We start from the raw sequence: 18,624 nt of genomic DNA, 5'->3' as shown, positions 1-18,624 counted from the left end.
AGAGTTTCTACTTCGTTCCAGCCCAGATTTCCACCCGCAAAAAAGACGGCTTCTCACACTTGTTTCGAATTCAAATCGCTTCCATTTCACCACTCACAACAAGCAATCGACTCGGAATTTTCCCGGACCCACTCGTCACAAGAGCTTCCCCGCAGTGAAAATCGATCAATTATAGAACCACTGCCTGCTACGTCGTCACTTTTAATCAAAAGCCTCGAAGCTGGATTCCTCGGAAATGAGGCTACCCCGTGTGCGTCGACGTTCGCACGAAATTCCATCCCACGACGATGAAAAGCGGATGCTATTGCTTTTGCCCGTGCGAAGCATTATGTGAGTGTGTAGGTAGCTCGACGAAATGAGCCACCACCAGCCAAACACACCGACTTTGATGTCTGTGGGGGGGAAAATTTGAAACCAAATTGGAAAATCTCGCAATTCCGCTGTGCCATCATCAACGGATTAAGCATCCGCCACAGCGGGAAGAAACCGGCGATGGGTGGTGGTGGTGGGTGGTGAAAGTAGATTCGCCTTCGGATTCGCATTGGTGATGTGTTTCTGAAGAGGAACACGAACCAGAACGTCAAAGGAAATAAATCCTGAAACGAAAAGTGGAACATCCAACTCGACTGTCTAGTCAAGTTTTCCGGGACTTGAAATTGTACAGTTTAAGACAATGTTTTAGCTTATCTACTTCGTTCCGGTGGTTCGAGTGCGGTACTCGCCTTGACGTGGATGTGTGCAGTTGAATGGGTCGTGGTCTTCGTTGCTAGCCACTGGGCAATAAGATATAAAACCGAAATGGGTAGTTGTGTGTATGTGCAACGGAGTGCCGGTCGAGATGGATCACTTCATCCTTCTACGAAGAAGAAATTGGCAAAAAAGTACACTCGGAGTCCATCACAAAGAAATATGTTGTGTTTGTGGTTTGGACAGGGTAGCTCCGCTCTGTTTCTCCTAATTAAATTATACTGAATGGGTACTTGTTCGGGAAGAAATTTCTCAACTGATCAAAAGAGAAAGGGCGATGCGTTTCGTCTTTTGATTACTTCTGAAGCTAATACATTGCTGCAATTCCTTCCAAAGAAAACTCATCTCCTTAAAACATCCTAATCCACAAAAACACATCTGTAACGCAAAGTATACTTTGAAAACAATACCCATGATCTGCATGAAACAATTATCTAATAAATTAATCCCACATTGGTCGACCCGGACACAAGTTCTAATCCGCTTTGCAACCTTCCCGTGGACCGTTAACAAGGACGAATTTATCCCAGAGGGAGAATCCCGCTCTGAAACAATGACGAAGCTCCTCAACGGGAAAAAGGCATACGAAAGCTAATCCTTCATCTCGGCGAATGCTTTCTACAAATGATAACACGACGACAAAACTCTGGGCAGTGTAGAATTAGACAAACCAACCATGAAATTGCTCCTGCTGCTCAGAAGGTTTCATGCCACAGAAAAAGGACACGAATGGCCTGGAGATAAGCCCTCCCAGAACATGCTAAATATAATTTATTGTCTTCCACATTTTATCGGCTTTTTTGGCGGAGTAAAACTACTTTGAAACTACTGTCTAGTTGATTTAGGATCGCTTTCCTTTTGGGGGGGGGGAGTAGTCCTTATTTCGTCTCATTAGCACTTGCTTCTATGTATAGCAATGGCTTAAAAAGTGACACTTTTTGTGTGAGCAAGATAAGCAGAGGCTCGGATGATTTAGTCTCGCTGCCATTTCGAATAACCAGAATGAAATAGACTGTTGATTAGGTTTATTTGGCTGTAACATTGGAAATAAGCATATCATTTTCGGATAAACCAGGATGCTAGGTTTGTCTCAAATAAATGTGGATATTTTTGGAGATTTGCTAGGATTAGTTTTATTTAACATTAATGGAGGATTCTAAGTGAGGATGACACGTTTCAATATTACTGTGCAATTATCAATTATTGGATAATTATTGCTCCATGCATCTTGCATCATTTATGCTAATAGCGAGGTTTTAGTATCTGGTTTGACCATGAAGAGTGTTTGCAGAAAAGTATGGCGCTTGTTTGTGAACGGTTCGATTAACCGCGAAAATCCGTATCAAACGGAATCGAACCCGGTCAGAACCGGTGCGAAAGTGAAGTGCTACTAACGGTGCGGTGGAACGTTTTAAAATTCGCCAGGAAAGTGACTGATCCGGGACAAAAATCGAGATTGAATCCTTCCGGAGAGGTCACTTCACTTTGATGGTGTCTTTGCTGGCGTTTTCCTGTTGATGTTCCATTTTTGCGCGACCGTCGTTGGCGGCTAGTCGGGTCGATTCGGGATGACATCAACATCAATATCATCCATAGGAGTGTTTTCTCTTCTATTTTCAGAAGGATTCACCTGTTCTCAATGTAGCAGCAAGGGCGGATAAAGTCTAGACACGGTCTGGACATACGAGATACTTTCGGGTCATAGAGACCAATATCTGCAAATTCTCGTGCTAGGTTATTGGCTATTGTGTCTCGAACTATAGGTCGGGTTGGCTGGCTGCTAAGGAGCTGTCGAACATAGGTTTGAACATAAGTTTCGATCTCGGAAATGTGGACATATTCCATAGTATCCGGTTGATTTTGTGTTCTACTTTCAGGTGAAACGTTTCTCGACTCTTGGATGTTCAAATTCGCCTGACCTTGGATATTCACACGAGGTACTCTTTCATCTCTGCGATAATGGTCCGACCTTTCCGGCACCTTTGACGGTTGGTCTACATGAGCAAAAGACGAATGCACTGACGGTTGAGGTCGCTCTGGTCGAAGTGACATCGGTTCGTGTGCTAGACTTTGATCGAAGGAAGGCAACATCGATGTAGTAAACAGATTCAACGGATTCTCAACTCTCAGTCCAGTCACTGGTGTAGGATTTGGGACGTCCCGGAATGGCCACCGTGTGCCTCCAGCTGAAAATCTACCACGCATGGCTTGCTCCAGTTCTTCTCGCAAGTTGTTCGGCACTGGTGGCCGGCTGTATATCGACTGGCGGGTCCTAGGCAAGGGTGTATTCGATAGCGCATCCTGCAACACCTGTTTTGCCCAAGTAAGCGTTGTTCGTGGATGGGATCTGCATCGTCATCACCACCTACTGCACCCTCGCTGAATTGTTCCTGCTCTTGTTCTGACATCTAAAGTCCTATTCAGATCTGAGGATTGCTAGACCGGAATCCCTGGAGGAGGGTTCACAAAGGGGATCGTGAACTCCAGCCTCGTCAAATCAAGCTGCAGGAAACGGGTTGCCAGTCGACATACGAAGTCGATCAGACACTGTCTCGTTTGTAGTTCCTTTGCGGTAACTGCTTGACATCTGCGAAGTCGTCGGTAATAATGCACCAGACGGGAGCGGCCTCCTACCGTCCATCCTGTTCGCGCGTTCCAATTGTTTGCGATGAAGCGCACTCGTTACTTCCCTTTGCACGGAAGCAATATCTCAAAACTCGACGGTTATCGGCGTCTCTCCTGACAGGCAGATCTCGAAGAATCAGTTCGTATTGAACTTCTTCCTCATCTAGTGCATCAGCATTTATGAAGAAGTTTTCCATTTCACTTGTAAATTTATTCAAGTATATCAAAATAAATCACTAATCACTATGTAAACTATTTGGAACTGAAACAACTAACTTAGCACTAACGATTTCAATTCAATAAAATATCTGAAAAAAGAGACGAAAACAGCGGTTGACAGCAAACAACTAAGAGCAAGATAATGCAAAATATTACTTATTCTAATTTCCATAAATCCAACTGATGAAACATGTGATGGGGCCTCCCTTAGCTCAGTCGGTAAACGCGCAGCTACAAAGCAAGACCATGCTGGAGGTGGCTGGGTTCAATTCCCGGTCCGGTCTAGGAATTTTTCGGGTTGGAAAATTTCTCGACTTCCCTGGGCATAGACGTATGATTGGACTTGCCACACAATTATACCAATGCAAAAATGGTACAGGCATCGAAAGCTCTCAATAAATAACTGTGGAAGTGCATCTAGAACACTAGGTTGAGAGCACGCAATAAGCTAATATGCGATATGCAATAAGCTTTTTTTTTTCCTCTTGTTTGTTTTTTCCGTCGATCTTGTTTTCCGTGCTGAGCACCAATGCTACCGACGTGCCAGGAAGGCAGCTCCCACACCTGGACCCTACCTATCGACCCATCAACTCATGAACCGGGGACCAACGGCTTTACTTCCCATCCAAAGGAAGGCGTGATCAGAGATGTTATGCCTCAGAACATCCCGGCGGCGCCGACTGGGATTGAACCCAGGCCTGCTGGGGTGAGAGGCCGCAATAAGCTTGAAATGCAAAGAAGAACTGATGAATAGCGATAAAAACGTCGCTAGAACTATTCCACAGCCGCAGTCAGTTTATGAGCAACAAGAGGGACGCACATTTTTGCCTGTGGACTTGGAGACATACTTCAAGTCCCCGCGTACATCGTACGGGCTAGGCAAAAATGTGCGTCTATCTTGAAAACTGTCGCTTTAATGGCCCTTCGCTCATTTTCAACTTCTATTCAATTTTCATACTGCCGTACTCTAACGGAACTATCCACCTACCCTCTTCTAAAGATCATTCTCTAGCTAATAAATCATCACACTAAAGCTTCATGTTAGCATTTCCAACCAACGCTAAATACTTGATTTACCCTACGTAAGTAGCTCATTCTACATCGTTTGCGTGCTAAACTAAATTAATAATTGAATCCCTAAATCCTAAATCTAGCCAAATCTTTGTTTAAAAAGTGACGGAAGATAACTCTCGGTTTGAAAAATCTCCCATTCAGTCTCCTATCGCTTTTCATGGAGGAATTTCTCTTCCTCCAGCGTTTTCTCCTTTGCGCTTTTCTTCTGCTGCTACTGGTCTAGGGATTTCTACAGGCTGACCTCATTGGTACTTCGTTTTCCAGATTCGGATCCGGCATCACTCCTCGCACTATTTATTCTTTCTGCTAGGTGGTTTCTTTGGGACAGACTTCTTGCTTCCTTTTGGCACCTTCAGCATATTTGTGCACTTTGAGCACATCTACGGAACCTCCTTTACAGCTGTTGTCTTACCACCACAACTATAATGGGTCCAGAAATCGTAGACATCACACTGGACCATATCATCTACGTGGTCATGACCTTCACAATGCGTACAGTTTCGATCGCTGTTTTGTTCTTCACTCAACGGTGGTGTTAATCCCTCTGACATTTTGAGGTTATATCCGATGTTGTTCTTCAAGAATGGTCGGATTTATGAAAGCAACATCCTCAGAGCAGTCTCGTTTTGGACAGATTGAAGCTGAAATAGGTTTTATTATAAGCATTAAGATTGATTTATTATACTAGTTTAATAAAACCTATTTCAGCTTCAAGCTGTCCAAAACGAGACTGCTCTGAGGAAGTCCCTTTCATTAATCCGAACATGGCTATATTTTTAAGGGCGCAAACTTGATTTTCTATGGATCATTTTCTTTAGTTTAAGGTTCACTGCTGAATGTGTTATCGATCAATTGCAATATGTTTATGGGTAATTCGTACAATTTCAATGCTCATTCTTTAGAAATTTAGCGGCACATTTTTACAATTGTGTTGCTAAATTTTACATAAAATATGGATCATATTAATATTTTTTTATGGATCATTCACATTTGTTTAAGGATTTTCTTCAATGTTTTATGGATCATTTGGATGTTTTTAATGGAACGTTTTCCAATATTTTATGGATCATTTATTGGTTTTTATGTTCAAAAGTATGTTTGCCGTCACTTTTTGTCGAGTAAGTGAACTCAAATCCATCCGTGCACTCGTCTATACTGGCTCGATGCGTCAGAATATTACCATTGGAATTGCTTTGAGCATTATTCCATGAACGGTGTTTTGCAGTAAAATCACCAATAATGAAGAATTTAGACCTATGACGGGTAAGTTCCTGGAGATCACCCTTGAGAAAATTCTTTAGCTGGCCTACGCATTGGAATGGCAAATAGGCAGCTATAAACGTAAGTTGTCCAAATTTTGTTTCAACAGAAACTCCCAAAGTTTCAAAAGCTTTGGTTCCAAATGAAGAAAGAATTTTATGTTTGATTCGTCTATGAATAATGATGGCAACGCCACCACAGGGTCCATCAAGACGATCATTTCTATAAATCAAGTAATTTGCGTCCTTATGGTCAGGTTTAAGGAACGTTTCAGTTATAACGGCAATATGCACGTTATGAACTCTCAAAAAGTTAAATAGCTCGTCTTCATTATCTTTAAGAGATCGAGCATTCCAATTTAAAATATTTGATGCTTTAAAATCCATTACTGAATTTTAAAGTCATGACAATATTATTAGCAAATTTCATGTGAATCTGCAACATTGATTCCTTATTTTGTAATTCTCAAACATAACTTCAATTTACTGGTACAGCTCGGCTACATCAGTCCAAAAGCAGGCAACATTAAATGGACGATAATTTGTATTTCCAAGCTTTTTCTAAGCAACACCAAGGAACCTCCACTTTCGTCCACGTGCTAAAAAAGTAGAATGTTGAATGCTTTCACGATAGGCTCACAAGAAAAAATAACAGTCAACAATAAATTAAATGCGATAACAGGATTTATTGAATGTTTATTTTTCAACTCGAAAAAGGTTGCTTTTTCATGCTGCCTGTTTTCTTAGAATTCCGAATCGAGCCAGTGGACGGGGAGTTGTTTTTCCCGAGGGAATGGAAGCATTTTTTTTCTCGGAAGTCAGGACGACGACGACAAATGGTCAAAAGAATAGTCGATAAACACTTGAGCTATTGCCCGGCATGGTCTCCTGGAAATGGATGCTCGGGATGATTGTTCACTTGTTATCGACAGAAAATGGTTCAGATTGAGCGTATTTATAGGCTGTTATTTTGTGACGCCATGGAACTGGAAGTAGCTTTCTTAATGCTGACATGCTCAAAATAGAAATAAATAGTGCTATGATTATCAAACCAAGTGGATAATCTGCAGTTTTCTTTGGAATTTCTTGTAATTAATTAGAAACACCCGCATTTAATGTATCCCACTCAGCGTAGAAAATAAACTCTTAGAGATGTATCTCATCACCGCCCGGGTAGCTTCTCCCTATTCCTTTCGAAAGGGCAGACGCGCGACGGTTCTAGGTGCTGACCGGATAATAAATCCCAAGAAGCCCTTGCTACTCCACGCGGTCCAACATTGGAGCAGAGTTCAAGAGGAGACGATCGGTTCAACCGGCGAACTAACGACCAACGGTGGCCTCCATTAACATCACAATGGACTACCGGGCAAGACAAATGCGAACATTCTGTTTTACACATTTTCACCCAAAGTGCAGCAGCAGCAGCAGCAGTCATGAACTGCATCCGACGTGAGCATTCTACATATGTTCGCTTTTGCAGGCCGGTGCGAGCTCCAGTCTACAATTTATGATTATCGTGAGCTGGAGCTGTATATTCACTGTCTACGTCTATAAGAGCGAACCTGGCGCGGCCCTCATTGACCGTGGCCATGTCCGACAATGCTTTTATCTCGTGCCTGCTCTGCCTTGGACCGCGCCAAGATCATGTCGTACCGCCGCCGCCGCCGCACCGGGACACAACATATCGAACAACGTTCATTTGCATTAGGCTCGACCGACTGCAGGGCTGCTGCTGCTAAGGTCCTACCTCCAATCGAACATGCTCTCCAACGCCGGAAAACACAGGTAGCCCTTAATGTGCAGTGAATTTATTGGTGGTTTAAATAGTCATGACGCCTCTGCAGCTACCAAGTTGCATCGCCGTGATTCGTGGAAGCGTGGGTGTAGCGCGGCTACATGCCACGACTTACTACTAGACAGACGGGCTAAGAGACCAAGTTTCAGCGCAGTCAGTCGATGACATCCCCGAAAACAAGAGAAAAGGAAAAGTCAGTCGCCACCGCCAGCTTCTGTACATACAAACTCAATTAAGTAATTTTCCTCATCACACAGGAACTAGTTCGCTAAATTGCGGGAAAATTGCTTTCCGGGAGAGTCGTACTGCCAAAAGTCACTCCGGCAATTGCGTGAAAAGTTTTCCGTTTAATGTCCCTTCGCCATGACTTCACGGCGCCCCCGGTATGAAGCAGCAAGATTTGAAGACCACCTCTGCTCGTCCTGTTCTAGATTATACTTTTTAATTAGCCAAGACAATTATTTCATTTTCGTCTGGGTGGTTAACTTTTTGGCTCTTTCAACTAAACGACGGCGACGGCGACAGGGGTGAGGTCGGTGTAGGATGACTGAGTAGGAACAATGAAATCAGCGGCGACTGGCAGGCGTCGCCGGGGGAATGGGTGCAAGTTTGTGACAAATTGTGACGGTTTCATTGTTATCAGCGGTGACATTCAGTTTGGGAAATGGAAAATGCAGAAGATGTGATGAAAACGGGCTGATAGAATGGCGTAATCGTTGCTTTCAATCTACTGATAAACAGGCACATGATAAGAAGTCTATTGTGGTTCTCAAGACAGCAAATTTGATTGAAAGCAACAATATGATCTCGAAACTTGTGGTCTAGGTTGGAACTCATTCATGAAAGCATGAAACAATTGCATTGTTGTTTGCCGTTTAATTGAAATTTTGATTGAACCGATTCGATACCTGAAACCTACCGTGCCTTCAATTAGGCTATCATGTAGTTGACCCAGTTTTTGAACAGCGTTGCTTCAACATTGTTTTTCGGAATTATGGAATCATTAGATGTTATAATGATATGTTGTATTTGTATATTACAAGAAGAAGTTGTAATGTATCTGTTGGATACACAAAACCTGTCAATATTACTGCCAAAGCGTCACAATCAGTTATTTTACGCAGCATTATAATGTCTAATGATTTCATAATTTCATAATTGTAAGCAACCTTTTAGTTAACTGTTTATATGTTCCAAATTAGAATTAAATGACATTCAATTTTAAGGTAGGTGCTCCAGCTTTTACAGTTTATACAGGGTGTACGGTTCCTTAGTGCAAATAATTTAAGGAGCGATAGAAGATCATATTTGAAGTAAAACATTGTTCTACGCATATGATAAAGTCTCGAAGATTACTGAGTTATTGAACTTTTTCTGTTTTGGCCTATGCTTGCCATAAATTGGCTCTAACTGTAACACTCCGCGTGGCGATCAAGTGTGCTATGCGCGCTGCAAACAGACGTCAACAGCAACGCACGAATCCAATTTTTTTGCAACCGTTAATTAACGACCCAACATGATGTGTTTAGTACGAAATTGCGACAAAACTAAACAAGATTGAAAATTTGTGACAAAGAGAGAGTTGTAGAACGCATTAAGAGGCATCTTTTGGTTAGACAAAACAATACATTTTATTACGCTTTTTTTTAAATAATAGGGGAAAACCCGTACGAAAACACAAGTTTTAGATTCGTTTATCCCTAAAATGTGTCTAAATGAGGTTACTTAAAGTAGAAATGACACTTTTAATTAGATAATTTGCCAAACGGTCTAATGCAGGCAAGATTTTTGTGCTTAATGGCATAGTTTTTTTAGTTAGAGCCAATTTATGGCAAGCTTAGAACAAAACAGAAAAAAAAATCAATAACTAAGTAATCTTTGAGATTTTGACGTAAGACTACGTCTTTCGGGAAGATGGGGTACACTTTATGAAAACCAGGCCAGTGACAAGGCCTATAACAACAGCAGCGTTTGACAGTAAGCAGCATGTCCCGGGCTCAAAACGTTCATTTTGCTGTGCTGGGCCCGCTGTCATGGTATAACATGTTGCCTACGCGCCTGCCACTGGGCTGATGAAAACCGAAAAAGGAAATTATGAAAGATTTTGAACGTTAATAACTTAGCTGCCCCTGGACCAATTTCTATAATTTTATCACAAATCGATCAGAAACATTTCTACGCATCGGTAACAATGATTTCGACTGTTGATTTACAAATTGAAAAAGTGGTAAATGTCAAGCATTATCCAAAAGCTTCGAAATAACTAACAAATCCACCAATTACGTACATGCATGTGCTGCTTCCCCAACACAGTCATCAGAGAATGGTTCGTAGATGAAACAAGTCGAAGTGACATTCGCCTCCGAACTTTGGGCGTGTTCGAATAGGGAGGATGCAATTGCGGTACATTGTGTTGCCAATTCAGAACCACACGTCCCCAACGACCAAACAAAATGCTCTCCGTTTTTTCCTTGAATTTGTTTTCCGTGCTGAGCACCAATGCTACCCACACCTGGACCCTACCTATCGACCCATCAACTCATAGCCCGGGAACCAACGGCTTTACTTCCCTGATCAGAGATGTAGAACTTCCCGGCAGCCAGCGCCGACTGGGATTGAACCCAGGCCTGCTGGGACGCTTACCGCTACATCACGGGCGCCACTGCTCTCCAGAGGTGTAATCTTGTAACCAAACTTGGAAGCAGGGGATACTCTATATAAATTCTAGACTAACTCTTTTCTGAAATGAACTTGGTGGCCCTGAAAAGGGCCGTTTTGTTACGTTGATGATAAGTTTTATCCTCCGAAACCGTACAGAGTGCGTCCCTGTCGCTTCAGAGCGTAGATGACATCCATGGCCGTGACGGTTTTGCGCTTGGCGTGTTCAGCGTAGGTGACGGCATCACATATCATATTTTCTAGGAACACCTTCAACACACCTCGGGTTTCCTCGTAGATCAGACCTGAGACACGCTTGACACCACTACGTCGAGCCAGATGACGGATGGCAGGCCCTAGGTGTTATCACGCAGAACATCCGATGACGTTTGGCACCTCCTTTTCCAAGACCTTTGCCGCCCTTGCCACGACCAGTCATGGATGCTTGTTGTTTGTCGTTGGACGGGTGAATTGAAACTAAGCCAAAAGCGGTTTTTTACAGTTAAATGATCTTTATTTCTTGTGTTTGTGTGGTTTACATGTATGAATTTTTCAAGTGACACAGATGCGTCTTTTCAACTTTAGTACAGTGAGATTTTAATTATTAATTACAGTTCCTAGTCCTATCAGGCCTGTTTTAGAGAATGACCACCTTGGTGGGATTGGTATGATTTGAATTGGAAAAAGGAGTCTACTTATAACTACTATTTACAACTACAACTAACCTACAACTACTATATACACCTAACCTACTATATACAAATTGCTTATCAAAGCATGTTCTGATAAATTACATTTTTGTGCAAATTTAGTCTTAATTTCGTTAATTTTGGAATCTATTTTGGCAATGCCTGCCTCTTCATGTAAATTTGTTATTCTAGTGTCGAAAGGACGATCAAGAACCATCCTCAGCACTCTATTCTGAGCGACCTGAATTTTGTTCCTGTGAGTCTGTGCACATGATTCCCACACCGGAGCTGCGTAGAGGATCGCAGGTGCTATGATTTGTTTGTAGACGGCCAGTTTGTTCACCCTTGAGAGGCGGGATCTGCGGCAAATCAGCGGATACAGACACCTAACCAAGGTAGAACACTTGACTACAGTTTTCTCTACATGCGAACGGAAGAGGAGCTTTTCATCGATCAACATCCCGAGATAGGTTACTTCGGCGGACCACTCAACCCTTGTGCCATCCATGATTACAGTACAAGATGGAGCCGGTTTCAGTTTGGGCGATTGCCGATGTAGGAACATGATCGCTTGTGTTTTGGAGGGATTGATTTTAATTTTCCACGTGGTGGCATAATCAGCAAAGGCTTCCTGCGAACAGGAAGAACACGCAACCGTCTCCAAGGGGAGGAATGTCGGAAGTATAAATGCTGTAAAGCAACGGGCCCAGTAGACTGCCTTGCGGCACTCCTGCTGGGATGGAAAACGTGTCGGAAAGACAACCATTCAACGATACCTTAAACGACCTTTGCTGAAGGTAGTTACGGGTGATTTTAACCAGATGTAATGGGAAGTTGAAGTTACAAAGCTTGTACACAAGTCCGTCATGCCAAACATTGTCAAACGCTTTCTCAACGTCTAACAAGGCCATGGCTGTGGACTTGGATACAGCTTTGTTACTTCGGATCTTATTCATCACCCGTACTAGCTGATGATTGGTGGAGTGCCCCTTTCTGAACCCAAACTGTTCCGGAAGGAGAATGTTATTTTCCTCGACAAACTTGAGCAAACGATTGAGAATGAGTTTCTCGAACAATTTGCTCAGCGCTGAAAGGAGGCTGATTGGTCTGTAGCTTGAAGGCAATGTTGGATCCTTACCGGGTTTGCGGATTGGTATGATTTTTGCTACTTTCCAGATACTTGGAAAGTAGTGCAGTTCCAAACATCTGTTGAAGATAGCGGTTAGAAGAGACTGCACTTTCATGCTGAGTCTCTTCAAGATCAAGTTGAATATACCGTCAAACCCGGGAGCCTTCATGTTCTTGGTGCATTTCAGCGCTGAGCAAATTTGTTGTACTGTAATCATATCCGCCGGAGGCACAACACAAGGGGAGGCATCTAGGTTTTGAACGCATTGCGCAACCTGATCTTCGAGCGGACTTTGGATATTCGAGCCAAGCAAATGCGATGAAGCGACATGCTCGCCGATCGCATTTGCTTTCTCCTGTGGGGTGATTAAAAGCCGATCGTCATCATTTTCGACTCTGAGAGGTGGAATGGGTTTGGGATGAGTTTTCAGGACCTTGGCTACCTTCCAGAATGGTCTGGAGCGGTCGTCCAGATTCTGGACAACACGCCCGAAACTTTCATTTCGGAGTGAGTCCATTCTGGAAGCAATCTGTCTGTTCAGATCAGCCGTTTCACGTTTTTTGCCCAGATCTCCAGTCCTCTGAAACTGGCGTCTACGAACATTTCTCAGGCGAATCAAAAGTTGGGTGTGGGAATCAATGGCAATAAACTTACCCCTCACAGGAACTCGTCGGACGCACGCCTCGTCAGCCACGGTTATGGCTTGATGGAGTCCCTCCAACACTCGATCGATGTCCTCCACGGTGTCAAGCGGCGGGTTGTCGATGATGTGCCTGTCTACCACGCGTCCAAACTGGGCCCAGTTAACGCGATGGTAGTCCTTGCGCAGACTTGAAGCAGGAGCCACGTTGCAGCCCAGTTCAGCCACCACCGGTTGGTGGTCGGAGCTGAGTTCGTTCAAGGCTACCGGCTTGGACAAGCCGATATTTGTCATGTACAGGTCTAGCGTCGATGGGTTGCCCGCCGGTGAGATGAATGTTGGTTCATCCGAAAACCAAACGGAGTACAGCCCATGCTGTGAGTGGTCGAACAGGAGACGACCGTTCTGGTTCTGCTGGTAGTTCCACCAGGCCTCATGGCGAGCATTCAGATCTCCTCCAACGACGAAGCGGGAACCGTTACGGGTGATGGTGGACAGGTCCTTCTTGAATTTAGCCGCTAGTCCACTGCTGGCGGCACACTGTCGAGGGCAGTAGACGGCGATGAACTGGACGTATCCAGTCGACGACTCCACCTCCACACCAAGGGCCTCGATGATAGAGGTGCGGATATGGGACAGAGTGTGGTATTTTATTCCTTTCTTGACGACGACCGCAACACCACCCCCCCTGGAGCTGGTGCGATCAAGCCGGATAATGTTGTGGTCAGGCAACCAGAAACTGTCACCGGACTTTAGATGGGTCTCGGTTAGAAGGCCCACGTCGATGCTGTGCTTGCGGAGGAAGTCGGCAAGCTCAATCTTTTTTGCTCTTACAGAGCAAGCATTCCAGGTGACGATAGTTAGCGGTTTAGACGCCATACTGGATGATGAACTTACCGAGCACTTGGATCTGTTCGGGCTTATTGCGGCACTTACGAAGAGCACCGGACATGTTGACGAAAATTTCCATCAGTTCATCCGCTGAGAACAGATCGGGGTTGTTGTTTTGTCCTGTTGGTTGTCTCCAGAATCCAGGGGGGGATGGAGAGCTTTGGCCAGCAGAATCACCGGAAGCTTCTTGAGGAGGGGCGGGTTGCACCCGCGAATTCGCTTGCCTTTGCTGGGGAGCACGAAGAGGCGGAAAATCCTCCGTCCTGAATGATGGGGTTTTGTCCTTCTTGCGTCCTGGTTGATTGGTGCTTGACGCCAGCTTTCGGATGCGTTTGAAGTCCTCGCGTTTGGAGCACTGTCTGTCAGAGCCTTGATGTGTACCACCACAGTTAGCGCATTTTATCGCCACGGCTCCATCCGCAGGGCAGTTGGAAGTGGCGTGTTCTTGAGCGCAGTTGCTGCAGCGTGGCTTGATGTTGCAGTTGCGGGTACCGTGTCCAAAATTGAGGCACCTCTGACACTGCGTTACGTCACGATGACCGCCACGGTATGGCTCCCACCGTACGATGATGGAGTAGATCGATCGGATGGCTTGTAGCGCATTGAGCGTCACCGTCCCTTTCTGGAAGTGCACCAGGAAAAGACAATCCGGGTACGTTTTCACGTTTTCATCTCTCCTTGTCATTCGGAAGACAGCGATTGGGGCTAGCTTGTACCGGTTGATTTCGGCTTCGACCATCTTGGGGTCGAAGTTTGGTAGACCCCTGATGACTACCTTGAAGGGCTTCTCACCGGGGATGTCGTGCGTGAAGAATTCCGCCTTGGTATCCTTCAGATATTTCACGGCCACTTCGTACTCCGCTTTGGTTCGGAGCATCACCTTGGTGCCGATCCTGCCGAGCTTAAACTCAGCTGCAACGCCCAGCGATGAAAGATCGCCAATCAGCGTGTTGAGTGGGACTTGCTTCACCACCAGTGGAGGAAGCTTCATTTTTGCTGCACTCGGGCTGGCAGCAGTTTCGTTGTCGACGGCGTCGCCGAAATCACCAATGACGCTGACGTTCGTCGCGGTGGCATCGTCCCGTCCACTCGCACCATCGGACTGGCCTTGATTTTTCTTCCTCTTCTTAGACCGCTTCACCGTGGCTGAGGTGGGATTCCCTACATCGGTGGGAAGAGTAGCGTACCTATTCGAAATAGGTACACTCAAGCTACCCTCACCGCTGTTCTTCTTCTCCGTTTTCTCTCGGAGCCTGCTCCGGGAGCGCTGTCTTCCCATCACACGAAGCGACCGACACTACTGACGACGCGATTAAACTGCGAATGTTTGGAACAAACTAGAAACTTTTGAACAACTCGACAGAGCGAGCAAAGACCGAACTGTACTGCTTGACGTTCAAGCAGCTGATGATGGGTGAGCCAAAAGCGTAGTTAGCAACCTGTTATATAGACAACCAGCTCTGCCGGTCCATCTCGCTTCCCATTGGCTATATACAGTCATGGTGATGCAGCACCGACAAACCGACATGATGGCTAGAACCGAGACGGCTAATACATAGGTGCCACAGTCGGAAGAAGTGTTAGTTTGTTTACTAAAATGAACCATGCCCATTTTGTTATGGCATGTTTGCTATAAGAAATGCACCTCGTGTTTATTAGCGAATTTCACATCACAGATTGATTAATTGAGTAGGAAATCAGTTTGGCACGGCATTTGTGACCAGCATACACCTTCCGGTAGTATGAAACAGGTTAAAAACTGTTCAAATCCGCAGTTAAAAAATTTTGTTTTGAATTTCTGTATAGCAAAATAGTGAACATTTCGTAAACATTAACGGCAAAGAACTCACCAACACTGCGAGACCGTAAGTTCCTGCCCACCTGTCATAAAACCGTCTTGGGCTAGAACAAAAACTCACAAAATTGCTACCCAAAAATTCATACTTAAGGTTCAATTTACTTTGATGCTTTTTGGAAAATTTCAAAAGCAGTTTTTTCCGATGCATTATTTCAGATTGCAAAAAGCTCGCACTATTCGATTCCTTTTGATATTTTACACAAAATGACGCGAGCTTTTTGCAATCTAAAATAATAAGTCGAAAAAACTGCTTTTGAATTTTAAAAAAATGCATCATAGTAAATTGAACCTTAAGTACCTTAAAACACTAGCTCCACTTGTATTCGCGATCACACCTTACCTGAGCTGATAGATGTATTGGTAAAGAAGCATTTTGACAGAAAAATTTCGAACACTCTGAAAGAAAACTACATATTTACGTGTAAAAAAGTGAAGAATTTAATCAAGCATCGTTGAACAGTTGTAATATATAAATATAAAAAACCTGAGACGTTTCTCATTAGAATCATTTTTATTCCCTATTATTCTTGAATCATGAAAAGGAACTTTTTCATAAATACAACAAGTTTATTAAGGGCAAACATATTTAGTTTCAGTATTTTTTCTGCCTTCATTTTATACACATTTGATTAGTATGCATTCAGTTTGCAATGTTTACATTCATACCTCATCGATATTGTTATTGTTGCTGTACAGATAACATCAAGGCCCAGTTTTCTCCGGCGTCTTCCGTTCTTGGTTGAAGGACATCGGAGAAATACCGGTGGGTAGACGGTGCCACCTACTGTAATTACGGAAGGAAGGCTGTAACACAGATTAGATCGATACGACGGAGGAGACTAGCAGACGACCAGGCATGTGATACTAATTAGCATTTTTATTCACTGATTGGTTTCCAACTTATTGGTTTCAAAAAGGATATCCTTATTTTGATTTGACGCCTAGTGGTAAGCACATACGACGTGCTTTTCCCTTCCTTTTAAACATTTTATTTTTACCGTCGATGGGTGAGGACTTAAGTTTTTTGAGGAACCTTTGGATGAGGGTGTTAAAAATTTTATCAACTAATAAATTGAAGCATCTTTGACAAACATCTGTTTCGAATAAACGGTGACTGATATGTTTCTTCAAGCGCGTGGTGATGGTTTTGATGCAAGTATCTTTTAAACTTTTGCTTAAAAGCTGCAAGGCATAAAACACCAATTCGATACAAATTGCAGCTTAGTAAAATGAAGGACCGGCCATACACTAACTGCTTAGTCTTACAAAAGTTATAAGCATCATCATCCAGAAGATTTTCATTTTGTTCAGCCTTCAAACTCTTTAAATATGTTTTGTGATAAAGCTTCCGAGCCGCTGCGCCTGATATGTACACAAGCGCATTTATTTCCTTTACAGGAATTTCCATTGGAGTTGATACATCCAAAGGAGTGAATTTGTATACATGGCACACCTTGTCTTGGTCAGAATTATTTAACGTCACGCCCGTGTCCAGTTCGGTTGTTGACAACAACGGCTCTGAATCGTCCTTTTCACAATGTTTTCCTTCTCTGGGACAACTGCCGGCTTCAATACAAGCGTATTTGAATGCCGCCTCAAACTGTAAACTATCTGGGGTGTCGTTACTCCCACAGCGCCGTCGAATTTCCGAAAAAAGGCTTTCGAGGCAATCCTGATTGATGTTGTTAGTGCAAAGATATTTGCAGTCGAATCTTATGACGAGTTCACTCCAGAGCAATCGCAATACGTTAATGTTATGAATAAATCCTCCGACATAATTTGGGTGTCTCTGCTTTGCCGTTAGAGCTCGTGACGCTGCCTAAGAATAAAACCAAATGTCCTTAGTAGGACGGCATCTAAACCTTACAAATGCTTACCTTAGATATGTCCAAGCACAAAATGCTTGTGAAAAACAGTTTCTCCAGCGATACTTTTATCGATTCTAGCAACTCTCAATGACACGATCGCTCCTTAAGTGCACTTTTATAAGGCTGTAAAATAATTGAACCTGTGAAATGTATGTGTTCATGATTTAAAGTTAAAATTTACCTTCGAGCAATTTTCTTGTCGGCTGTTGAATGCGTCGAATAGAAGATCATGTTTGATAATAAAGTTGAACTCGGCCCAGAATTTGAATAGTAAATGAGAGCGCTGGCTACAGATTGACTTAGTGTTCTCGTGGCCAGTGAGACGTTCATCGGTGAAAAAGGAGGGAGTTTGATGTGCTTTTCAGTTAACCTGGGTTCTAATCGGGGATTGGCAAGCGAATCAACTTTGTGCAACTTTACTATGTCCTCAAAGCTGGCTATTTCATTTTCAAAAACGGTATTATGTTTTTTCAGCATGTTACGTGCGTTTTTGATAAGATGCGGAGAGTCCCACATCACGTACACATTGCAACCATTAACGGAGAAGTAGGGCTTTTCGATTGTGACTCCAGCTTCCTTAAACATTTTCTGATTGGTAGCAAACTGATCCATAACCAATATCAGCGGATACAGTCCTGCTTCTCTTACGGAATGAATAGTTTTCTCAATGATTTTCATCTGCTGTTCGCTACCTAGCGAGTTATGCGTTAGAAAATAACCCAAGCCCTGTAAATGAAGATATGACGTAACACATTTTATGTAAAAATATTGATATGATAAGAAATGTTGTAGAAGGCTCGGTAGAAGGTTACTTGCCCCCTTATATTACCTGCTTGAACTTAGTGAACACTCTCCTAACCATCACGGTGACCGCTTCTGTTGCCAAATATCGAGGATTGTTCTGTTCGATTTTTCGATCAAAGCCATCGTCCGGAAAACCATGCAATTCATCACCTTTTGCCATGTAACGCTGGTTTTACTTGCATCCCATCTATAGCTAGAACTACCACGCGTTATTTTTCAGAAAACACACTAACCTTCAATTTAACTTGTTCCAGGATAGCTTTGTTTGATCCTGGGCCAATTTGAATGTCCAGCGTTTGATTGTGCGTTTAACTGGCAAGCACATAACTTTTATTTTTGCATCATACGATAAACCCGGGGCCCACATA

General features: G+C 43.5%; 1 protein-coding gene across 1 annotated transcript; it reads right to left on the bottom strand.

Moving 5' to 3' along the window:
* Positions 1 to 459: 459 nt before the first annotated feature.
* On the bottom strand, positions 460 to 18,416 carry LOC135709611 (uncharacterized). The gene is made up of 3 exons (XM_065231996.1): positions 18,282 to 18,416; positions 17,068 to 17,256; positions 460 to 555 (listed from the first exon to the last, which is right to left on the bottom strand). The coding sequence occupies exons 1-3, from the start codon at positions 18,414 to 18,416 to the stop codon at positions 460 to 462; spliced, it is 420 nt and encodes a 139-aa protein (XP_065088068.1).
* Positions 18,417 to 18,624: the final 208 nt, after the last annotated feature.

This window comes from Ochlerotatus camptorhynchus, unplaced genomic scaffold (genome assembly GCF_037179485.1).
Source record: "Ochlerotatus camptorhynchus isolate MF236.1 unplaced genomic scaffold, CSIRO-AGI_Acam_v1.1 ptg000361l, whole genome shotgun sequence".
Classification (NCBI taxonomy): domain Eukaryota; kingdom Metazoa; phylum Arthropoda; class Insecta; order Diptera; family Culicidae; genus Ochlerotatus; species Ochlerotatus camptorhynchus.
Note: the sequence above shows the minus strand (reverse complement) of the source record. Positions and strands in the feature narration are given on the sequence as shown.